Source organism: Euwallacea fornicatus, chromosome 11 (assembly GCF_040115645.1).
Source record: "Euwallacea fornicatus isolate EFF26 chromosome 11, ASM4011564v1, whole genome shotgun sequence".
In the NCBI taxonomy this organism is placed as follows: domain Eukaryota; kingdom Metazoa; phylum Arthropoda; class Insecta; order Coleoptera; family Curculionidae; genus Euwallacea; species Euwallacea fornicatus.
The window spans coordinates 4,209,859-4,236,104 of NC_089551.1; the positions used below are offsets into that span (position 1 = coordinate 4,209,859).

The 26,246-nt window shown below is 36.6% G+C and overlaps 1 protein-coding gene and 1 long non-coding RNA gene across 5 annotated transcripts in view; one reads left to right on the top strand and one right to left on the bottom strand.

The window, feature by feature from the left end:
• The first annotated feature begins 532 nt into the window (after positions 1–532).
• The window catches only part of LOC136342070 (uncharacterized), an 84,947-nt gene continuing 59,233 nt past the window's right edge, over positions 533–26,246 (top strand). The window contains exons 1-2 of one of the 4 annotated variants that reach the window (XM_066287535.1): positions 533–715; positions 5,364–5,583. In XM_066287535.1, coding sequence (XP_066143632.1) covers positions 5,480–5,583 — 104 coding nt within the window. In that variant the 5' untranslated portion in view covers positions 533–715; positions 5,364–5,479. The remainder of the gene's footprint in view (positions 716–5,363; positions 5,584–26,246) is intronic. The other 3 variants (XM_066287533.1, XM_066287539.1, XM_066287534.1) reach the window with 3 other exon arrangements.
• Positions 16,616–17,686, bottom strand: LOC136341941 (uncharacterized). The gene is made up of 3 exons (XR_010732558.1): positions 17,377–17,686; positions 17,240–17,318; positions 16,616–17,174 (listed from the first exon to the last, which is right to left on the bottom strand). It is a non-coding gene; the product is annotated as an uncharacterized lncRNA (long non-coding RNA).

The following is a 26,246-nucleotide window of genomic DNA, read 5'->3' on the forward strand; positions in this document are numbered from 1 at the left end:
TAAAACTCCATGGAAAAATAAGAGAGTGCGGTATTTCGATTGATCACTCATGGATGATGATGACAAGTCTACCGTGTTCCTTTCCGAAATCCTCCGGTTTTTTTTTTCAAATTTTACATTGTTTCAAATTGATTTTTGTAATCTAATCTGATAGTTTTAAGCCCTACAGGTGCGGAACCAACAAGGAATTTAATCATTCTAATCCTCCGGCACCACCTATATGAAACGCAAACAGCCTCCGCTTAGCAACTATTAAATTTTTTGCCGAAACCCTCGAAACAATACACCGTTTCACGGTTGACAGGAACCTACCGGCACTTCCTGCGTTGATTAGTTTATTTGGCAATATTGCCCACCCTATACACGAATACCCGACAATTAAAACGTATCTTCAGACATGTTAATCGCTTGGTCGATCCTCACGATAAGGCAGGTCAGTACCCGCTCGTACGCTAACTGATGCCTTCGCTGAGGTTGCGACCCGGTCCTGCATGCGAACCACTGCAGCATCGGCAGTACCGCATACCCTGCAGGCTGTAACACAGAGCTAGTCGAAGCTCAGCTGTTTTCAAGCCAAGAATACGCCACGGATTCACTAGTCGGTCGTAGTACCGGTAGTGTTGGTGTCCGAGATTATTTTATCCATTGCTATTCAAGCCTGTGAGTTTTGTGTGATTGTTGGTATTGTTTGAAATCGATTATTATTGATATGATGGTAAGCACCCGTACGGGTAATTTGCATGACGCTGGTCTGGGTTGGTTCGTTTGGTAGTTTCCAAGAAGCAGGTAAACGAAGAAATTAACGACATTTAACTGGTAATCGCAAAGAGATGATGGAAGTTAAATTTAGATTTTAATATTGCAGTCATTAATATGCAGAATTGTAAAAAGCCGTTAGTCTACTGAATTGATACAACAGTTACCGGGTCAGGCGGTTAGCACGAAAAATCTTTGCAACACAGCAGATGTTTTTGACTCTGTGAATATTTCATTAGGGTTGTTTTGAGTTCGGGCTGCACAGCAGTTCTTTATTGATACCCCTGATAGCCTTCTGCAGGAATCCTGCTATAATAAACAATTATTAGTGAAAGGAATGTGTGAGTGCCATAATAAAGTGCTCTGCATTCTTGTTGCTCGTAAGATTAATTATTACGCTCGCCTACGCAATTTTGTTGCAAGAGTTACCGATCTAGTGACATAATCACAAACAAACAGTTTTAATTCTGATACTTAACAGCGTTACCGGAGTTAACAATTTTCACACTTTTTTGCCGATGTCATTGACCTAACACCACAACCAATTAATTACTTTTTATTGACATCTGACAGTCTTTAATTGGTTCGTAACTGATTTGGAGTGACGCGTTATGAAAGCCAATAAGCCACTCGTACGTTAAAGGGCAGATTACGCGATAAGCAGAAAAAGGAAGTTGGCGTTTGTGACTGGTTTTTTAAACTCGGTAATTATTTCTAATGGGTGTTCTTTGCAGCTAAACAAATTTCATTGTTCTGCGGAAAGAGTTTTATAATAAGAAAATAATGGGGTCTCGCACAAGACTTGTCTCATTGTTGCAGGATAATGTTTTAATTAATATGGATGATGTGTGTGATATTGTTCACTGTTTTATTCAATAGCGTAATGCGTTAATTTATTATTACGGAGTGATTGTCCTACCGCTTGATTGATATGTGTATTTTCAAACCCTACAATTAGAATGTCAACGTTACACTTGAGTATGAGTGCTAAATCGGTTCTTTTGTACATGAAACTAATTAATGGTTTTTTAAATTGCAATTCTCTTCCTTTTGTTTGTGGATAAACTCGAGAACGCATTCCCGCTGAGGAAATTGTAATGGATTTCTTAGAAACGGCGTTTCCCCCAATGATAATAAATTTTGTTTGTGAACACAATATTGACTGCACGATCATCTGTTTCTTATCTGCTGAAGCGAAAAGACCCAAAACTTAGATTCCATCGTCGTTCGGCAAAAATGGGGGAAAACGTTGACCTACTGAGAGTCTCCATCTTTATTTTAAGAAAAATCGCAAGAGCTTGGAGAACTAAAGTGCGCCACTGTCACTGAGTAGCTGTAAGAATTGATAGAGTTTCCTGTACAACCTGCAAATTTTAAGACGATATTGCCAATGTCAGAGCGGTACCGTGATGGGGCTGCGAAAGCAAAAAATCTGGATCAGGACCTTCGATCTCAAATTTTTCCCCTGCGTACTAGATGATTGATAATGCCTCGAAGTATTGAGGGGCCCCACGGTCTGCCATATACTGCCACCAAATGAAACTGCATAGGGTTCTTTATGGAAGTTGTCAATTTTAGGGCGACATCGCAAATTTCAGTGTTCTACCTGGGATGATGTTAAAATGAGACTGAAAATCAGAGAAATAATTAATCTTTCTTTTTGGAAAATTCATAAAACCTTTGAAAACTGTGGTACGCCATTGTCACTTGGAGACTCTGAAAGTTCATAGTTTCCTACAAAACCTGCAAATTTTAAAACGATATTGCCAATATCAGAATGGTACCACGATGGGGCTGCGAAAAAAAAAATCAAGAAAAACCTTCAATCCCAAATTTACCTCCCCTATATTGGAAGTCCCAACAGCTCAATGAACCGAGGGGCAGCCCTGTTTGATACAAACTGCCATTAAATGAAACACCGTAGGGTTCCTTATGGCCAATTTTAGAACCACATTGCAAATTTCAGCGTTGAACCCGGGATGATTTTATAATGGAACTAAAAATCAGTGGAACCATATACCTTTCTTTTTGTAAAATTTGTAAAAGTTTTGGGAAATGTGGTGCGCCACTGTCATTCGTTGACTATAAAAAATTCGTAGAGTTTGTTATGAAACATATAAATTTCAATATCAGATTGGTACCACGAGGGGGTGACTGGACGACAAATTTTACAGCGGCAATTCGAATATCTGCGTAGTAGTCGGGAGGACTTTAAAATGGACCTAAAAATCAGAGGAAACCTTCATAAGCCGTGAGAGAACAGAAAGTTTTCGATAAAATTTGTCAATTTTGAGGCCATGTTGCAAATATCTGAGTGGGAACAAGGAGAACTTGTAAAGAAAATCAAACATCGCTAAGAAAACGCTGAGTGTTCTGTCGCTCTTTTTGAAAAATCCGTAACGGCTTTGAGAACTGAGACACGCCATTGATTCTCATAGGCTGTAAGTGCACAAAAAGCCTTTGATATACTATTTTATGAAATTTGAAGTGATGCTGGAAATATTAAAATTGTACCACGGGGGTATATGAAGAAACAATTGAAAATCGAGAAGATCTTTTTACAATTGTTTATTTTACATTTTACCGCACTCAATCTTAGCATGTGTAAATTATCGTTCGACTGGAAACATTATTTCACCAAGCTACTGACCATCGGTCACATTTCTCGTTACGAAACAATATTAAACCTGCCTTTTGCAGGTCATTTTCTGCTCTCAATTCTTATGTGTTACGTAAATATTGGCGATTTTCCCTTCGTAAAAAATCATACTTTGTAGCAATTACAAGTTTGAAAGAAATTATTGCTAAATTACTCTTGTGAAAAAATGAAAGTCTGATGAAAGGAACTTCTTCATTATTATCGACTTTTAGTGTAGTTTTAAGCTCTACTTGGCTCGCCATAATTTCCCAACGATTACTACAATCACTGTGGTCATTTTCAATAAACAAAGGTGATAGTTGATATTCCTACTGAAACATATATTAGCTGTTATACAATAGCTGTATAAAAAAATTCCTTCTGTTTATGGTAGATGATAATAATACCTCTCATACACACATTCATAAAGAAGGTCGTTACGAGCCGTTGAATGCGGTTTTCGTCCTTGAAAATTTTATAGGCGATGATAGTACCTTTGACCATTATCCCTCAGAAACAGATGTTTACCAAACAAACAATTGCGAAATTTACTAATTACGCTCGTTGAAATTCGAACATTAAAGTTTTGCATAACTCGGATAAATCGCCATTAAATATGCATGCCGCATCGAATTTTCGATACTGACTTATCAATCAATGATACAATTACTTTGATGATACGCCGAGTTAATCAGAGGTGTTTCAACAGATTCAACTCTACCTCGTTATCCGTCCAAACCGCAGTTACGTAATTGATATAATTGCTGTTGTGTGTGACCCAAAAAAATAATTTCTTGAGCTGCATTTTCAGGTCCACTTTCAGGAAAATTTCAGAACATTCGCTGCGATTGGAGAAAGTGTCGCTTGTATTTTTTAACAGGAATCGCTTTAAAAGATGTGAGCCACCGTTTCGAAACTACAGGGTGTTTTTTTTTTGGAAAAAACGCGCATTTTTGGGCAGTAATTCTCTTTTGTTCAAAATTGTTTTTTTCTTTTGAAGACACCTTCAAAGCACCTTTTTATATCAATTTTAAAGAAATAACTCTTATTTCATAAAAGACAATATGTGCAGAACTATTGAGATTAATTCATATTTTTTCAATGGAAGACCCGTATCATGGAGATATTTCAGGGCGTGATCGTACTGTGCCAAATAATTAAAAAAAAATGCTTACAGACCCCTAATGTAAACCGCACCATTTTTCGATATACAGGGTGGCAAAGTTCCCATTTTCTTCATATTTTACATTTTTCTCACGTGTGCATTGAGTTAAATTTTTCAAACTTCTTACAATTTTTTTTTGTTTAAGATCTTCCAAAGAAAATTCCAAAATCGTCGGTATCCATATACAGAATGTTACGTTTTTTGGGTCAGAGACCATTTTAAGGTTTGTATCTTTTCTTAGATCACCCTGTATAAATTTTTATATCAAATGTAAATTCCTTTTTCAATTCATTCTTTCGTTGCGGTGTTTCAGCACCTTTGACCGTTTTTGTAAAATTTGCACAAATATTTATCGATGCAAATTGAGAATATAAAGGAAATATAGGAAAAAATAATCATTCAACTCAGTTATCAACTATCGGAAGCAACTCGTAACATTCCATCAAGTTTCTTAAATTAATAATAAATTTGAACGAAAACAAAACAAAACGAGCCATATGCGCACAATTTGAGCTAAATATCTCAAAAGCTTCGGGAGCTATGAAAGAAAAATTTGAAAAAAAAAATTGTCCATTTCCATAGAAGTATTTCACAAATTCGCACATTTCCGACGTTAAACTGATAATTCAGACTGCTTCCAAGCTCTGGACGAAAGCTTCTATTTAAGCCTCAATATATCCCTGAGCTACGTCTGAAAACGGTGTAATCTACGGAACTTTATAATCGTTTCAAATGATTTCTCTTAATGGGGGTTACGATTAACCTTCATAACCGCCCCTCTATAAAATGTCCGTTTCATTCCAGGATCTACATGGTTAAAACCAACGGGGCGTCAATGAGGGGCCAGACCTGCTTCAAGTGCGGTACGAGTCCTAAATAGTGAGTGCTTGTGATGTGACTGTACGTGATTTCCGTCCGTCATGTTAGGGGCGAACGTTTTGTGTTTGAAAAAGAAAAAAAAAAGGACCTATTCGTTGTCGGCTTGCAAGGGCCATGAGAAGGGAGGAGGATCAAGGAATGAAAGGTAGGTGAACCTTTAAAGAATTTGTTACGTATATCTGGTATTGGACTTATAATTAACGTAATAATAAATGGTGTGAAGAAATTAAAATGGTCATACCGATGATCAAAAAGTCATCGTGGTTACAGTTAACCGATTATTAGTTACTTAATGCCGCAAGTGAAAGCGTTCTGCGATTCAAAATTTAGGTGTAGGTACTTCTTAGTCGACTAAATGTAGGAGAAATTATTGCCTACATTGAATAAGATTTTTTTGTTAAGGATAATTTAACCTAAAGGTCATTTGCATATAGCAATGAATAATTTCGTTGAGTGGTTTGATAAAACCCAGGTACGACATAAGAGCACTATCGCGTGCACCGAGAGTCATCGATATGTATATTTCATGAGTCTCTGAAGTGTTTTATGATACTCAGGTGAAATTTGGGGGAATTGCATACCTTTTGTGGTTGAGACTCTGCGTGCAACATTGAGATTCACCGAAAATAAAAGCCTCGGTAGGCGTTTCACGTCTTAATGGATACTAATGGATGTGCAGGTGTTTTTTCGAATTTTCAAATCGATTGCGAAATAACTCAGAAAGGAGCAAAGATCATTTTCAATTAAGTAAAAAATTTGCTTCTAGTCAAAATGTTTCTTCTTCTGCTAAAAACATTTGCTTAGCGATTGCTGCGAACTACCAAAAATAGATGGAGAAACTGCCACGAATTGACAGAAGAACTGTCAAGAATTGACGGGGAAATTGCCAGTTGCTGAGAAAATGCTTTTATGCGCGCAGAAGTTATATTCATCGTTGAAAAAATCTTTCAAAACAATTTTAAATAAAAGTATATATTTTTTGATTATGACGTACCGCTCTATGCTGTCGGGGAATAAAAAAAGTTGATAATATTATGAAAATGCCTAAAAAACTGAAAATTGCGGATTGGATTGCTATATGAAAAACTAAAAAAAAAATTATACTCTTGAAAAAAACATTTTTTTCTCTAATGCCTTTTGAATTTGTATGACGAAAACCTGCAAAAGAAAGACAATTTTAATGCTAGACATATCGAAACCGATCCAAGGTTCCTTGGACCTCACGATTTCTCATTACGAGTGGTACTGGTTGCGGCAAGAACCAGGCGCATTCTTGGCAAGGTGAAGCCAATATTTTTTCCTTAATTTCTATGCAACGGCGGCGAATAACGTCACATACATAAATATGGGCCAATTGTTTGCAATGCCCCATTGTTATATGAGAATTTAATGAATATGATTCGCCTAAATTGGATGCGAGCATAGAGAAATGTCTTCAGTTTTTTTTTCCTTCCACATATGCGTTTTGGGATCGAACAAAGCAACACTCTCTTTCACAGAATGTCGCAAATGCCGTGTGGCAATATTGCTATCTTCAAAACGGTAAGAGTTACGAAGATCAATGAAAGGAAAGTTGTCATTTCTTGGGCCTTTTACTTTGCCCTATACAGCGTTGCCAAACAGTCTTTGGTTTTTGAAACGTTGGGGGAATGTAAAATTTGCCTTTATTCATTTTTATTTCTAAAACTGTTAAGTTCACAAAAAAATCGTTAATGCAGAAAAGTTTAAACTTCTTCCGTACCACTTATTGACAATAGAGGTTAATGGCTCTCGCATTTTTTTTAATACGGACCTGGATCTTTTTGCCCGTTAAAAGAACCCGATTTAATTTGCAGTTCAAGCATGTATCACAAGTATGCAATTCCCAACATTTCGTGAGCGAAAAATGCATCATTAGTATTTTTCAATTGGTTTTCTTCTACGGTGAGAGGCATTTCCTTCTCCCTGTAACTGTTTTATAATTTTTAGCACGGCGACCTTGAGAAATCAGTTGAATAGAATAAATTCTTGATATTTTTCAAAGTCGTTGGTTAAAGAGTACTTAATGTAAATTTATTGTCTATAGGTTTGCAACTTTTAAAGTAAAAATGAAATTTCCCAATTAAGAAAAATCACTAGTCACTTATGCATGACCATTTACTAATGATTTTGTCGTGATCACTAAGAATGAGAGTTGATGATCATTACTGATGATGTCACTAAGAACAATACTTTTTATGATTTGTAGTCAAAAGCCCTCGGGTGCAGAATCTATCCGTATTAGATTTAATTGAACCTGAAATATTAAAAAAATCAAGTTCCTCTTTCTACGCAGTTTCTTGTCATAATGGTGAACGTAATTATTCCTATAAGTTAAAGTACGAGTTTTTTACACTGGCTATGCAAAGTTGCACATTCTACCACTTCAACTGAAATGATTGTGAAAATCTACAGGACGATATTTCTTTTAGGTTCCGGCCTTCTTTTGCTCCCCCTCTAATTTTTATGTTACGCCATTACCAGCTCATTTTTTGAAATTTACATTTTCATTTAAAGTTTGGGGCGGCAAAGGGTGGACCGTATGATCATTGATAGGTGGTTAATACGGTATTACATGCACTTCAAATCATATCAAGGCATCTTCAAAATTGTGGGTTCTATGAGAAAAAATAAAATTTTAAAACCTGAAATATTGCAAGAGGAGAGGGTCGTTCAAACTGGGCATGGGAACCTTGTTCTTTCCAGTTGTTCGTGCGTTTGCAAAGGTGGAGCTTAGACAAAAGTACTATGAACAAAGCGCTTTACGTGCGCTCACAACGTTTTGTGCGTATTTGGAGTCCGGTCCTGATATTCCAGGTGGACCGTAACGAGTGCCCTCAGGTACATGAATGGGCAAAACCGTTGGGACTTTCAAACGAAACGCGACGTGAGCTTTGTTTTCTGTGTTTGGTACTCTTTACTGGCTTTCGAGGTTCGAAACAATTATTTTGAGATTCATAACAATCAATGTGACAGTCGCCTCAAAACTTGTGAAATAATGTTTAAGTTAATCAGGTGAGTGCACTTTGCATGAAAAATTACCAGTGTTATTAAACCGTTATTATAACTCGGTCATAATCTCTTACTCGCGAGCGTGATGGCAGAGTAGATTGTTGCAGAGGCAGGATGTTTATCTCGCGAAGAAAATTGGGTATGCATAGAACGATCCCTAAGATTACAACCTGCGTATATTCAAGCTGATTTATGTCCATCGGTTTAATTATTATTAGTACATAAATAATTCCAACCTTTGTTGTTCGGCCGTGAACTTGCAAGAAGTGGCGGTGAGGCCATCAATCAAGCGATAGGCATGACAGGTAAAATCATCCTTCTAGAACAAGACCAGTTTTTGTCTCTGATGGTCATTACCGCCGATGATTTATTATTCCGTCTATGTCTCATTGTGATGTGATAAGCGACAACCCAAGAAAGTGTCGGAAACTGTTGCAGAGGAAACGGAACCGCAAAGAAAAATTCGTTTATGGTGCTTCTGGTGACTGAACACAGGTTAAATCGCTGCAGGTAGATCTGAAATATACGCGTTCTACTCCAATTCCTGACGACATTTCAAAGAAATAAATTAGATTTGCGAGATCTAATCTCGTCGTTAATACAGTTAAAATTATGCCTTTGGATATATATTTTTCACTTTTATGTTTGATCCAGAAACATACAGAACGAGTTTTTTGCGATGATTTGTGAAGGGATCTCGGAAACTAGCAGAGGTACAAAGTTGCTCAAATCCGGGAAGAAGTGCGACTTTAGAGGACCAATTTAAAGCCATTTTTGGTATCTTGAAAAACTCCATTGCTTACTAAAAATTTAGCAAAAACCAAATTTTGTCAAATTCTCTTAATGCACATATTTGTGTAATTGTTGGTTCTAGAGAAATTATGTAAATGGGAATATTGTAAATAATTTTACCCTGAAAAAGACGGGACAACCAGATTTTCTTTGACGGCTGTTGTTTTTGAGATATGGCATAAACTTACTTGTTTTTTCATGGAAATCATCTGAAAGATCTTTCTAGTCCCTGTCAAAAATTGCAATAATTTTAAACTTGATTACAAAAAATAATAGGAAAAGATAAATTTATGTAATTGAAAACATTATCTAAAACAAACTAAAAACTTATTAACTTATACCACTTCGTTATTGACACTGTAATAAAATAATAAAACAAATCAATCTCAATGTTCCTTGACTTAACTTTTCAAATGTGTGGACAGAGAGGCGAAAATCGCTAGAATGGCCAGCACTATCGCCTGATCTGACTCCATTAGACTTTTTCCAATGTGGATAAATGAAGAGCGTGGTGTACAAAACTAAACCACATTATTTAGCTGATTTAAGAAGAATAACACCTTCATTAGATGTTGATTAACATTAGAAGACATTTTTGTTTACAATAAGAATGGTGCCAAGAGGTTGGAGCCTTGCAATTTGCGTATCTCATAGTACAGTGAGCTTGATTTGTTTTGTTAGTTTATTAAATTGTCCATAACGCAATTGGTATTAGTTATTAAGTTTTCTGCTTGTTGTAGAAAATTTGGTTAATTACATTAATTTATTTGCTGCTATTATTTTTTGCAATGAAGTATAAAACCATATGAATTTTGAATACAAAGTGAAAATGCCCTTTAATTGCGATATCACAAACTCAATTTAAAAATGTAGAATTTGCAATTGTCACTCAAAGGGGGTTGAAATTATGTATGAGATTTTTATCCTCCCGGATGTAATTTCAGAATCTAAAATTGTTGTGTTTCGGTATTATTTTCGCATATGTCGAAATATGCAGATATTAAATTTACTCCATTTGGTTGTTTCACACTGTATTATATTCTTCATAACGGAAGTTCCGTAGCAGGATATCGATAAATTTATCATTGGACTCGGACACTGCTCATCGGTAAATTGAGCAACGCAATTATTTCTAGTCTAATTCAAGGAACTCCAAATTTAAGGCAGAATATTACCGCTAATCACACACCAAGCTTAGAATCTTCAGCTCACAGGTAAATAACTGTCATAGTGAGTCAGGTTTCTTCAGATTGTTCTTTTATTTCTTTAAGCTCGTCTCGAGCTCTGGGGAGTTCGAGACAATTTTTGTCTAAAGAACTGTTTACACGCGATGCCCTAAAATGCTCCTGAGACGACCGTAATGCGAATTAAGTTACTTTATTTCTCACAATAAGTTTTTTTAAAACTGTTTTGTTGCAAAGCAAATTAATATACAACAATCAGACTTGCAGCATAACTGCTCACAGAAAATTACGAGGAAACATGATGTCCCTTTGGTTAAGAGCGGTTTTATATTGTCCCATTACGCTGAGTCCATATGAGCTCCACTTGTCCATTGTGCCAGACGTTTTTCTACAGGATAACATAATACAATACCAGCAACAATGATTGAAGTGTGCTACTCTGTACTGAAATTCGGCTTCAATACTTTTTTCCCACTTATTCTCAAGGTCAATAAGAAAAATGTCCAATGAACTGGATTCCTATGGTATACTTACTATATTTTCGACCTTTTAGGAGATATTTGCCTATTTTCACTTAAAAAAATTTATTTCTAGGAAAATAAATTTTCATTTAATGCTCTTGCAAATTAAATGCATATTGAAGTTCTTCATAGAAGTCTGGATCAAGTTTCTTTTTCGTTATTTACAACCACAAATTATAATTACGATTTATAATAATTGCTGGAAATGCTGGAAATACTGCTGGAGGCGCATCCCGACACGTCCACTCACGTTTTGCAACACTGCAATCAGCGTGGCAGGGGCCATTGCATCGACTATTTCAATAATAACGGCTACTAGCAATTCCTCCAAAGTAAGTAAACGATTTTTGCACGCAGTATTCTTTGGGCAATCAAAAGGAAAATAGTCTAGAGGCGTCAAATCCGGATATCTTGCAGGCCATTAATTTTTACTAATGATACTATCTCCACAAAATGATTCTAGAAATGTTTTAAACTTCCAATCAAATATGAGTAAAAAACGTTGTGTACGTATCTAATTAATGACTGTGGTTTGACAATGAATGACAGAAGTTTGGACACTTTCAGCGATAGGTCCACTATTTTGATGACGCAGACACTTCGATCATTGTTGCTCACACTGTATATGTGATGGGATAACAGACGGGAAGAAAATCAGACGACTATAGGATAACACAGATGGTTCCAGAACGATACACTTAATTACGTGCCTGACTTAGGCCCTGTTATGAGAATCCTCTTTTCCATAGCAAAACAATTATTTTTCGTAATGAAATATCAAATATTTAAGTTTAATTTAGTTTAATGTCCGGCTAATTCTCCCAGTGCTGCCCATTTAAAATCCATGTAAAGTCTAATTTTTACACGCTTTTTGCAGTAGTGGTCCTTTTCGAGGTAGCGCTTAATGTAATCACTAGTCCCTGGCTGGCGATGTGTCGGCCGTCGCCATATTCATTCCATTTTAAGGTGAATTTAATGTTGCTTATGATCACTGGGGGCTTTTGATTGCCCTAATGGGGGAATCTCTGCTGTCCTTGTCGATCTCGTGCTATTTCGTTGATTAAATTTTCCGAGTCATCCTTCTTCAATCATCGTTCCTTAATCCTTTTTTTGCTCTCGAACCAGTGAGAATCGTCATTTTCGACCGTTTTCAGAGAGACCTATACTTACGTGTTTCAAGTTAACCGTGTCGAGGATCTGAGAAATTCTTTAGTTTTTTTTAGAGATTTTAATTATTTCCTGGGTGTATTTAATCTGAGACTGCTATTTTCACTGAAGGTCGCGATTTTCTTTGATTCCATAGAATAATTGGCTCCAGGCATGTTTTTTTTAAGAGGTACCATTGTCTCGATAATTCGTTTTCCATGCCAGCACCTTCTGGCGGTATTAGGAGTCGGTAATATTATCTAAGGTATATCTCGGATTTAGCTCCGGGAACTCCACGATGTTTCGCAGAAGAATTTCCAGAAAAAATTTCCGTAAGCCCCAACGTCGAAATCCTCCACGATCCACGGTTAGAGTAAACAAAAAATGTCTTCTATGTCTTTTAATGTGATTTAATGCAATTCCACGCTAACAGTTTCTGAGATAAATTATATTTAATATTATTGAATTGGAGTCAATCATGTTTTACTAATCACCACTTTATTCTGTTTTTTCGCCAATTTATTGACCTCACGTAACTGTAGAACACGCCTCTGATATCCGACTCTTCCGGGGGTTTCCCCTGTTCTCAACTGATCTGTATGGTATCTAAAACCACTCGTCTTAGCTTCTTCACCTTTCACCGTCGCCTTTACTTGACTGCGTTGTGTGACACATCTTGACCGTTTTCAACTATGAGCCAAAGAAGCCTGTCACCAATGTTTGATGAAATGACCAATATGCCCAGCTAACAATCAGGGTCAAGTAAGTGCTTTCAATTTGCTCCACATATCGCATATCGAGCATTTGTCTAATTGGTATATTAGTCTAATTTCACGAGATTAAACGAGAATCTCTTAGTTGCTCAAATTTCGGATTTGTTACTTAAATTTATGTCCCATTTTCTCTGTTGTGTTAGAAAGCAGTACAAGATGTAATTTGGGTTTTGGAAAAGTAGCATCAGGAGGAACAGTCACAGTTAGTTGCCACCCTGATGGTACTGGGTGTGTTGGAGCCCGCATTTTTTCCATATAAATCATAGCAGATGCGTTCTGGGTCCCTAACATTATACAGGGCATTTCAACTTCTGTCGCCACCATTGGGATCTTATAACCGAGAGGAGATGCGAAGAAGTTTAAATGGGGGAGATATTCCGTAATTTGGTACTTGACCAAATGCAGTTTTCAAAATTTGAATTCTCCGAGTACTTCCGAAGATATGTGGAAAAAACTAAAAATTGGACATTTTGTGTTTATCTTTTTGGCTTTATTTGACAAGGACGCCCAAAACGCCAATAACATTTTCATTGCTTCTCTTTCTCAGTTACACGATGGCGTTTTTTGATTTGTCATCCAACCATTCGTCCGTCGCTAAATGCGATGTGGCATTCATAAGCAATAATAAAGTTGATGATGGTGGCCCAAACGGCGAAACGTCGATCGACAAATCTGAAAAAGTCATCGTGCGCTTGAGAAAAACTGGCAATGGAAATGTTCTGGTGGTTTTGAATTTCCTTGTTAAATAACGCAACAAAAAGGTAACCTCCAATTTTTAATTTTTTCCGGATATTTCCGGAAGTACTCGGAAATTTGAAATTTTTAAAACTGCATTTGGTCAAACTCTGCATTACGGTATTTCCTCTTCATTTAACATCGTTGCTCCTCCTCTAGTTTCCGAGGTCGCAATGGTGAGGGTCGAATTTAAAATGCCCCGTACACAGGGCGTTCTTTAACGTACGGCAAGACCTTTCGGAGCTGATGGCAAAAAAATGATGGCAGTTATTTATGTAAACTTAAGTCCCACTTCTAAGTTATCTCTCTTCAAAAAAATCTGTTTACGTGAATTGTACAGCAATTTTTTGGATTTATCTAGTAAAAATTCTACATTTCTTCAATAAATCTCTAATTTTTTCTGTTGTGCGTGCCAAGTCCCATTTGGGGGGGGGGGGGGGTCACTGAGAAGTCGAGTTTTGTCGCACTTACGTTTATGTGAGCAACTACCTTCAGTTTTTGTCAAAGAACACCCTCCTCAAGTTTTTGCACACATTAAGGAACACCCTGTTTATCCGTGTGTTGCTTCCTCGTATTAAATTTACGGTTTTAATTACTTTCCCTGTCGATCTTTTAATCTGCCTGCACCGTCAGAGAAAGAGCGTGGCATAGGTATTAGCATATCTAAGGCTGGAAAAAGTACTTAAGCTAGCCAATCTTAACAATATAACATGTTTCATAATATTTTTATAGGCGTAAAGTAGGCAAAATTATTTCGCTTTTTACTTTCTTCCTCGAGTAACAGGGCCAGGTGTCTCAGAGATGCAGTTTGCACTAGCAGAAGAACAATGTTACCTAATGGGAAAGTACCGGAGGGAACGATATGATTGTTCCTAAAAATGTATCGTTAAATCTAATGAGACGTTCATTAAAAAAGCTGAGCTCTGCTTCCTAAAATTTCTAATTTGCGGAGAAACTAGACTTACACGATGAGAATCCAATGATTCGTCTAATTAACATAACTTTACAAGGCTAAGTGGTTTGTGTTAACAGTGAGACGCATTGATTTGTATATAATTAATAACAAATTATGTTTGAGCGGGAGTCTAGAATAAAATTATTAACCATCGAGGCGAATATTTTGGTCGGGAATACGTACAGGACGTCATTGAACTTGTTTGCAATCGTGACCCATCCGAACCAATCACGTCCCATTCCCCCATTACTTTTACCGTTCGCCAGGCTCAAATCATATTATTATTTTAAGATACAATCTCCTTGAACTCAGCTACAAACGCATAACATAGATATGCGGAAAGAACTGACAAAAACAATTATGCTGGCTAATTTTTGCTTTACGTGATCGAGGCAATCTATCAGCCGTCTCCAACAGCCTAAACGGTTCTTTCCTCCTGTAGATGAGGCGCAGGAATTCAAATTGGCTTTCCATTGAATAAGTGCAACTTTATATAGGAAGCACGAAACAAGATTATCTCTTGCAGGAGGAAGGATGGGGCAAGGCCATGGGCGTTCGTTCACCCACTCACCTTGCCGCAGACATTTGACCGTGAAGATGGATAGATTCCGCTTTAATAATTAGCTCTTAGGCGCGGTTAATATCTCCAGTAAGAAAGGGAAAGTTCTTTTGTCATTTCTAAGTGAGAAGATGCTTTGCCGAGGGTAGGCCAGCCGCAATGGTCACCTTGCGAAAGTAGTCCTGCATCACGTCCGACTAATATGAGACACGCCACTGACATTTAGAATTTCAGAATTGTGAGAAGTTTACATGCGAAATTCTTCCTATGGATTCTTATGCAGTGACTTGGTCCGCGTTTGATATTCAACTATTATGAATCAGCATTACCGCGAAGTTCTATAGAGGAAAGTGGTGGTATGGTAGATTGATGATGACCTATTTTACCAGTCGAAATCCTTGAACTCGGTTATTTCGTTGGTCGATTCGTTCCGTCACCTACGTATACAGGGTGTCCCATTTAAAGTTTTGATTGAAGGTTAGTTAAAAACTGAGAGTTTTCAGAAAAAAGACTGCAACACTTAAAAAAAATGCAATAATTTCGACTGTCTCAAAAATTGGATAAAAATTAAAGATAACTCTGCAGCAATACGTTAAAAAAAATTGTTCAAATAAAAGATATACATTTTTTGAAAATCTACAAGGATCTGTAAAAAAATACGAGGTTGGAATTTGAAAAAAAAATTGCCTTGCTTGAAATGGCCTTAAAACGACGTTTTGGCTAAAAGTCCCTATCTTCATGACACGTCCCCCTCTTTACCGGACAACTTTTATTTGAAAATGTTTTTAATACAACATACCGTTTTTGAGAAATCTTCAATCACAGCTTTAAATGGAACACCCTGTACAAGCAAACAAAGCCATCTGGCTTTATTTACTCAATTTTCGATCGCTCATATTCTCGTTAAACTGCTTCTGAATTTCTCTCGTAGAATTGAAGCTCTAATTAGAGAACTGCTAAAAACTAAACACGCTAAAATGCTCCACAAATAACGTTGAAATCCAAATAATAAAAACAAACGTATCTAAATTTGTCTATTTAAATTCTTATTTGACACCACTGCTATTCATATCGATTGACGACTCAAAGCTAATAGTTACCGCTGCGTGGCATACAACCATTCTCTTCTGGTGCGTGGCATTAAATGAAGCACGGAAGACATAACGTATGTGTCAGCTGCATTCAGAACCTGCTTTACTATTTAGGGTAGCAGGATTAATGTCATAACTTTCATCTTGGTCTAAGCGCATACGGTAAACGAAGAAGGCTGCATGATGCGGATAGGTGGCGCTAAATATTATTTGATAACATCGACACAGTGGTGGCAAATGAGTGTTTTATTAGTAGCAACAGCAATTTCTCTTATACACATTCGTTTCTAAGTATGGAAATGTTGTAAATGATTAAAAATACCAATTAGTATTCCATTTTAGTGCTGAGCAGTACGGTATTGGACAAAAAGGTAGAAACTTTTTTCAAATTTGAAATAATTTGCTAATACCCAATAGGTGAACTCTGGGTTACAACATTATAATTAATACATCGTTGATAAAATATTTTGAATATAATTGCTTTTGAAATATGCTTGCAGATATCTATACTAGATATGTATAAACAAATGTTGTTTTCAGCCAGGACAAAATAATTAGAACTTTTTATTGAAGAAATTGCAGACTATGAAAATAGTGCAAATGTTTTTTTTAATTAATATTTAGTGGTGCCACTATTTTCAGATAAGAATTTTCTTATTCAAGGAAATTTTAGCCGCTTTTCTTTGTCGAAACTGGAATCGGTCATGATTACTTTCTTTAAATCAGTGCTCTGATGAAAGATTTATCTTGGTGTTTGCTCTAAGTAAAGTTCAGGTCGACCGCGAAAAACTCCAATTCGTTTAATGAGAAAATTATTCGATTATCACGAAATAATCCGTTTGTGTCTTCGTCAAACATTTTGGCTATCATTAATGAAACTGGTCCTTCTGGAATCACGGACCGCGCAGTACGACGACTTTGGACAGAGGCAGCCCTTCACAGTTTCAAACCTGTCAAAAAAACCCTTTTGAGTAAGAAGGATATAAGAGCAAAATTACATTTTGCTCAAACTCACATTTATTGGACCGAAAATAACTGGAAACGAATCCTTTTTTGCGATGAGTGTAAAGTCAACTTATTTGGAAGTGATGGTGCTAGTTATGTCAAGCGTCTAAAAACCAAGTAATCGTATAAAAAGTTCGTTAAACTTACAGTAAAACATGGTTGCGGCTCTGTCATGGTTTGGGGCTGCTTTTCACGGTATGGCATGAGTCCACTGCATCGCATAGTAGGCAAAATAGACAGGTTCGTGTATTTGGACATTATAAAAAAACAAGTGAGATCCTTATATACTCGACGCAATGCCTGTGAAGCACAAGTTTCGACACGACAATGACCCAAAACACACGTCGAAATTAATTCAAAAACATTTGTTGGAAGAAAAAGTTGATGTTTTAAAATATCCGTCACAGAGTCCTGACCTCAATCCCATTGAGAACTGATGTCGCATAGTGGATAGAAAAATGCGATCAAATCCAATTAAAAATTTTCAAGAACTTTTGGAAAATTTTGAGAATGCGTGGTGAGCTATAGATCAAACAATAATTGTGAAATTTATTAATTCTATAACGAAACGATGTCGCGATGCGGTCAGAGCAAATGGGCTCCACCTTAAGTATTAAATTTAAAAAAAAAACATACACATCTACATACATACACTAGTGGAAAAACGTAGAGCAACTTTTGAAAAATTAATATAATTAGTATTTTAATAGTTATAAATGTTTGGGTGTAGGTTCGATATAAAGCCAGTGTATGTCTAAATACTTCTACAAAAAAATTCTTTATTTATATTTTTTTGTAGAATTTTATATTAACAATAACATTTTTTAATCGAAAAAAGTAAAGCAACCTTATCAAATTATAGCAACGATTTACATTAAAAAAATTTAATATTTTAGAAAATATTCATTGTTTCATCGCATCTTTTTGTCATAGCCCTTATCAATTTGGTCAAGATGACTGGATCCATGCTTATCCATGCGTCTTTTAAAGCAATGAACAGTTCATATCAGTTCCTATAGGTCCTATCTCTGATTTTCCGATCTAAGATTTCCCAGAGGTTCTCAATGGGATTTAGATGGGGGGATTGCGAAGGCCGTTCCAAAACGTATATTCCCTCTCTCCTGAACTATGCTTTCATATATTTGGACGTGGATTTTGGATCGGTTTCTAATGGAAAACGTGTCTTAAAGGCATAACATCGTCCGCGTATGGCACTATTCGATTCTGTAAAATTCCCTTATATTGAAATGTATTCATATGTTGTATTGTAAAGGGAGCCAACACCATAGCCGGAAAAACAACCTCATACCATTATTGACTCAATTCAGTACTTCACTGTGGGACAGGTGTATTTTGGATTGAGTCTTTCAGTTTTAGGACTCCTCATGTGGGTGAAAGCATCACTATTAAATAAGCAAAACTTTGATTCGTCGCTTCAGATCACTTTTTTCCAGTCTTGCTCTACGTAACCAAGATGTTATTACACAAAATTAAGTCGGAAACGTCTATTTCTTTTGGATAAAAGAGGTTTTTGTGGCCGATCTTCTTCCATATGACTTGCCTTCAAGTAACCTGTTTCTTACTGTTCTAGATGTTACTTCAACATCGAGCTCATCCGAAATACGGCCCCTAATTTTGTTGGTACCTAGAAATGGTTGATTCTTCCCAATTTTTAAAACTTGTTTATCTTTGGAACGATTGATTTTCCCCGGTCTACCACAGTTCCTCTTTATATCAGTATACCCGGACATTTGAAATTGTCTGATAATTCGACAAACGGATTTGTTTAAATTAAATCTTTTGGCAATATTTGCTTGCTTTTAGCTATTTCTATACAAGTTAACAACACGTTCTTTTATTTCCACTGATAAATTTTTGCCTCGTGCCATTTTGACCAACGATATATCACGAATGAAATAAATTTCATGGTACGTATCTGCTATAATTTGATAAGTTGCTCTACTTTTTTCCACCAAAAAATACTAATGTGAATATAAAATTTCACAAAAAAATTAAAATAACAAAATTTTTTTGTAGACATATTTGGGCATACATTGGCTTGATGTTGAACGCATACCTAAATATTTATAACTATTAAAACTCCAATTATATTAATTTTGCAAAAGTTGCTCTACATTTTTCCACTACTGTACTTATGATATGTCGTTTATGTGCACATCTTTATTTCATAACAAACAGGCGATCTAGCAGTTGGTTTTCTCACCTGTGTTACAGTTAATTCTGTGTAAAAAAAAAATAAAGACAAGACGTAAAATACTTGGAGGTCAAAATGTACAATAAGTTGCAATTCACCAAACACGTGCAAAAACAAAATCAGAAATCATCAAATGGACGAAACAGTTCGGAGCACTGATATACAAAGACAAGGAAATTAAGATGAAAACGGCCATAAAATCTACAACTCCATCTGCAGACCGCTTCTGGACTGCGGACATATAATGAAACTAAATGCTACGGACAAAATAAATTAAATAAACATTTTTATTATTTGTCTATAATTTCTTAAATAAAAAAGTTCAGACAATTTTGTCCAGAATCAAAACAAGATTTGTTCATACAGAGTGGCCCATATAAAACAGTCCACTGAAGGGTCTCGAATGGAATTTTTTTCTTCGGAAAACCGCGAGATATGTCAATTTTACTTTCAAGGGGGACATTTTTAGATCATAAATTTGTGGGTGTAGAGTCATTTCCCTAACCGAAGTTACAACCCCTTCAGGAAATTTAAATAACATGGTGGTGGGTCAAGTGGCATATCAAATTGAAGGTATTTCGATTCTCTTTACGGGTATGCTGAAATTCTTTTGTTCCGCCTTTAAATATTGTAAAACGGTTTTAAAACATCGGTGAAATAAATCGAAAAAAATAAATTTTTACATAATGTTTTATTTAATTAAATGTTCAAATTGCGACCCACTTACTTCCATACAATAATAACGTTTTTGTTCAACTTCTTTCCGAATATTTTGTAGTATTTCGGAAGTTGTTTCACCACATATTATCACTATTCGGTGGCGAAGATGTTCTGAAGAGGTAGATTTCGCTTCATAAACAACAGTTTTTAAACGACTCAATAAAAAAAAGTCCAATGGTGTTAAATCAGGGGGTCTAGGGGGGCATTCAATGAAACCTCTTCTACTAATCCAGTGTTCAGGAAAATGTTCATTCAAAAAGTTACGTACAGGAAATGCATAGTGTGGCAGAATGTTATCTGTGTTGGAAATATACATAATTCTTTAAGAATTGATCGTCGTTTTCCAAGATATTCACGATATGAGGATAGTTGAAACCTTGAAGCAAATTAAGGTAAGATTCATCCACTGCAGTTTATACGGTAAAAAAAGGTTCAACAATACGATTTCCCAAAATTCCAGCCCATCCATTCAATTTTTCTGGATACTGTGACTGCTGTTATCTCGTAATTCTTTGGATTCACCTCACTTCAATATATGAAATTATGTCTGTTGATGAAATTAGTCAGAAAGAATGTGCATTCATCAGAAAAGCATGTCGAATATAAAATTGGGATTGATTAAAATGCCTTCAGACATCGTTTCATAAAATTGCACACGGAGATCTGGATCATCTCCATTGAGCTCATGACTAAGATGCCTCTTACAGAGATGGAAATTATGGTTTTTCAAAATCACTATCACGTGGATTACTTGATATTGTTTCTAATTTTCAGGTGCACTTCAATATGCCCCAAAATTGCAATCTGTGCAGCCTTGTTGGTGACGGTGTGTCTCTTTTCCTGTTTTCTGTTAGCAACGGATTCAGTTTTCATGAATTTATATATTGATTTCGTCAAGTAGAGATGGATCAAATTCTTACCAGAATGTCTTCCATTCAAAATTCTTGCAGTTTCTCGAACTATTTCATTGTTTTCGAAATAGATGATGACAATTTCAACTTTCTCTGTAGTACTGTAAACCACGGTGCTTTGAATCATCAGATCAATCGACAAATTTCGCTGTAGAATTCTGATCAGTGTAAAATCGAAACAAAACCAATCATCTTTTCTTAAGAATTCGATGATAAACATAATGTTTTGAAATATTAGTGAGTTTATTATACTGCGTGACATGGAAAAGAGAACACCCCGTAAAAATGGTTTTATTAAAATCATTTTTGGTATGCACGTTTCTTACGCTAAAACAAATACTGTTTAGACCAGGGCTTTCTGAATTTCTGCCTCACTAGGTACTCACAAAGTAATCCACTTACGTGAGTGGGGCTTCTTAATTGCTCGAAGGATCAGACGGACTATCATCACGAAATGTTGAGGATCCAAAGATGCAAGAAGGTAAAGAAACACTGGTACACGTACAACACTATGTTTACTTACAAGTTAGTTGTTGAACAGGGGTTGATTAGGAATGAAATTAGTACAATACGTGTATTCAGATTTTGGTTTGCAACGAGATGCGGCAGAAGTTGTTGAAGTTTAATCTAATCTTCCATATCGCGAGAGTTGAGAGTTTGCTTGTTGACGCGGCGAAACGGGAAACTCTTCTGTCTGCCGCTCCAAGAGGGTGGAGCACTTCCTCCGAAGTGTTGGTTTTTGTCTTGGATTTTTTCCCACGGATTCGTGGGAAGGTCACCACCTTAAAGCTTTCGAACCATTACCTTGTCGTTGCCACCCTCCCATTCTTGGGCCACTTGCGAGGGTCAATAGGAGATATTCCATGCTGATTTATTGTTGCTCTTTTTTTGTTTTACGACTCGAGAGTCATAAATCAGGAGGGAAGTAAAGTAGATGTGTGGTACTTAACGTGGTATCCATAGTTCGGCACATAATGATAGGTCGAAGATTGAGGTCTGTTTTCTTTTCCTTTTTATTTTTGTCCAGATGTTAGGAGACTACATGAGTGCCATATCTTTATGCTGGGATTCTCCCAACAAATATTTCATTAAAAAATTGAACTAAAAATTTAGTTGTTAAAAACCCAAAAGAAAAGAATAATTTGTCGCTCCTCTGCGGTGTCTTATACGTTCCTGTATACGCCTAGGCATGAATCTAAGGAGGTGATTAATGTCCGCTTAGGGGATCGCATTCCTGGCTAACTGGACAGCAAGACATGGCGCCGCTAGGATTATGTGAAGGATGGGGTAAATTATGCAACTTTCTCCCTGCAATATCCCATACATGTTCAATTGATGGGAGGTCTGGAGTGTCAGGTGGCGAAGGTAAAAAATTTATTGAATTTTGTTTAAAGAAGTTCATAGTCACTTTAGCTACATGTGGCCGTGCATTGTTTTGCTGGAAAACTGGATTAACAAGGTTTTTCATAAAAGGCATGAGATGAGGTCCTAGGACTTGTTAGATGTATCATTGGGCTGTCGTACGGCCTCTAATGAAAAGTAAAGGTAACCTGCTACAATATGCAATATCACTCCAAAGCATTATCCCAACAGTCTGATGGGCATGTCACTGTATTGTAAACTGAGAATTCCGCCTTTCATCCCATCTTCTTACTTTTGGCAGACCATCATGCGTATCCAAACAGAATCTGGATTCGTCAGTAAATACGATATTACCCCATTCCAGATTCCGATACGTATCCATTCTCTGCACCACTGCAGTCGATTTTGATCGATGATTTGAGGTGAGGGATATCATAAGATGGAGACGATACGAAATCATTTCAAAACTTCTTATCCTGCGACAAATGGTTCGAATCCCAATGGGCCTTCCATATTCAGCAAACCACTGATCCGCCAGCGTCCTTGACGAGACGAACTCATCTCTGAGTGCCATGACTCGAAGGCGCGATCTTGGCGTTCTGGGTTCTTCGAGATCGTCCTATACCTTTCCTTCTGCCTGTTTGCTCTTCTTGGTATCATGTCTGACCGCATCTCAATATAGTGTTGACACTACGGTTCAATCTAGTGACGATTTCCTTAAATGACCAGCCTCTCGCAGACCCATTATATGCGACCTTTCTCAAACTCGCTCAATTGATGAAAATTTCGCTGCATTCTACGTCTAGGCATATTTGTTTAATCTAAGACCACTTTCTAAGCGCACTGTACACCAATAAATAATTTGCAGTCATATTGTTGATATTTTATTGCAATTTTAATAGTAATAAAAACCTAAAATTCCTGATAACCCGTAAATACGCTCATAAATATGGCTGAAAACGTGAACGTTTTATATAAATACAGAAATGCATACCAAAAATGATTTAAATAAAACCATTTTTACGGGGCGTTCTCTTTTCTATGTCACACAGTATGTAATTAAGTTAAGGTCGTTTTTTTCGATTTATTTCACCGATGTTTTGAAACGATTTTTTGCAATATTTAAAGGCGGAGCAAAGAAATTTCAGCACACTTGTAAGGAGAATTCCAACACCTTTGATTTGACGTGCCACTTCACCCCCCGTGGCACTTCAGGCTCTTGAAGAGGTTGCCACTCCGTTTAAGGGGATGGCTCTTCACCGACGGATTTATGATCTAAAAATGTCCCTTTTAAGAGTAAAATTGGCGTGTCTCGGCATTTTTAGAAGAAAAAAATTCCTTTGAAGGCATCTCAGGCGGACTGTTTCAAACGGGCCACCCCACGTAGCTGTCTGTTTGCACGCTTCAACGCCAGCGATATTCGGAATATTGCACCAGTGGTATACTGATTATGATGTTATGACCCAAAGCTCACCTGCTAGATATTGGGAAAATATTTCAATTTTGAAAAATCTTCCATCCCTTCTGCACAATACTGTACATTTATGGAATATTCTTAAGCTCCAAGTCGTATTCATCCTCTACGTTCGATCGAGCCTCCGCTCCATTCGAACCATTTTAATTCACGATCGATTTCTAAGGGGAACCGATATTGATGGTACCACGTATATTTCGCGTTCACGTGTTCCTTCGGTGGCTTCGTCATTCTTAAATTTCCATTCAATGAATAATTGTACGTATTTTCGATTTTTTTTTTTTTTTGACGTAATTGTACGATTCCCAAAACCGTGTTTCACCGACGTTTTCCCTTAAATTTGAAAGCGGTTCCGGTGACGATACCCAATTTTCATATTGAAATCAATAGTAGATATTAAATAAGTATCCGATGCAAAACCGCGGTTTTGCGAAATATCCGCGATTTCGTGGCTGTGCCCAGAAAGGCGGTCAGTCATGTTGACATTCAATTAAATTTATTTGATATTTCTTTTAGCGGTGCGGTGTCGCAAGACCTTTTTAAATCTCAATTTAAGGCCGGTTTACGCAATGAGTACAACAAGTCGGAGACTCATGAGACAAGTGCCTACTTTCGGACGTGACTTCACACTCAAAAATTTCCGGAACGATATGACGATTATCTAAATTAAATTTGACTGATAAAAAGAGTCTCGTTGTTGTTTTTACGGTACGGTTTAATTGTTCATGACGACAGATAAACCGCAATCTTAGGGAAATTGCGGTGTTACGGTGACAAGAGCGAGAGAAGAAAGTGCGACGGCTGCTTAGCACCCAATAAGCAAGGAAATCAGATATTCGTTTTTGCAATCAGTATATTTGATTGAGTATCTGTTTTTGTGCATTTCGCAGATTGCTGTAACAATCAACGGAAATGCAACTATTTAAAAACGGCTTTGTGCAATACCTGTTTGCTATTCATCTTCTCATAAGGTTTCCAAATCCAGGCCATCGGAGATATATAGTAAGGCCGCTTTCTAAATCTTATTTATTGGGCAAATAAACGATATCAATAATTTTCTACTGATAATGAGCTTTTCGTCTTGGAATCGATGATTTGCGCGGCCTTGTTAACGATCTCGGAATCGGACTGCGACGCCTGGAGCTAATACAATTAATTAGAATATCTATCGAATGGTATTTGTTATTGATTAACCGTTCATCCAGGGGCGTTCATTTGCCGTGCTGAGGTAAAAACCGAACGAGTATCTGAAGGTTGCTGTGACAATTTCCGCCAATTAAGGATCTTTTTTCTGCGACCGATAGGTCGGAACCACCTCGTGGGGCAAAAGCGAATAAAATATCAATTAATGGTCTAAGATTTTTGGGTTCGTTATTGGTCTGCCGGGCTCGTCTAGCAGACGTCGAAATCGCACCAGGGCTGGATTGGAAGACGGTTAAAACTGTCATGAGATGGAGGCGAAACACCAACATTGCGTATTATCGTACAAAATGTTATTTAAGTACGTGGCCGAACTTCAATGAGTGACTCTTTAGGTGATTCTAAGACGACGTGTCTATATAAACATAGGTCCGGAATTGCTTCGTTTTCAAGATACCGAATGTCAAAATTTTCTTAAAAATCTTAATAATCCTTCAACCGATTTTATTTAAACTTTGCAGTGTCATTTACGACTTTTATTGTTATTTATACGCCACAGACTTTGTTGGAACTTTTAGATTTTTTCTGTATAAGCACAGTCATGGCCACCCAGATCACCGGATTTAAACCCGTTAGATTTTTTTCCTTTGACGGCTTCGTTTATAGAACTCCGGTTAAAACTGAAGGAGAATTAATCCAACTGATGCGAGATTTATGTAAGCAGATAAGATCATATGCCGAAAGTATTTCAACTATCGATTTGAAGACGAGCTTGCTCTGATGTTGAGTACGTTTTCGGCAACTATTGTAAGTTTCAAGGTACTTATTGTTAAATGTTTTTTTTTTTATAAAAAAATTGCCTGCCATTTGCTTAAGTGCAATTTTAATAAGGCGTTTTTATCGTTTGATTTTTCTTGTATTACATTAAAAACTGTCACTAAACTTCAATGTCATATTAGTTTCGGTTTTCTTGTCATTTAGGTTTTTTTTTAATGTGGAACGAATTTTTTTAATTTGAGGCCCAAGATCTTGAAAACGACGCATCACCGAATCTATATTTATATAAAATTTTCCTCTTAAAGTCATTCAAAAAATCACTCCTTAAAAATCAGCCACTTTCTTAAAAAATACCCTGTATATACCGGGAGTTGGATAAAGCGATAAGACGTTTTTAATAAGAGATAAATGCAGGCAT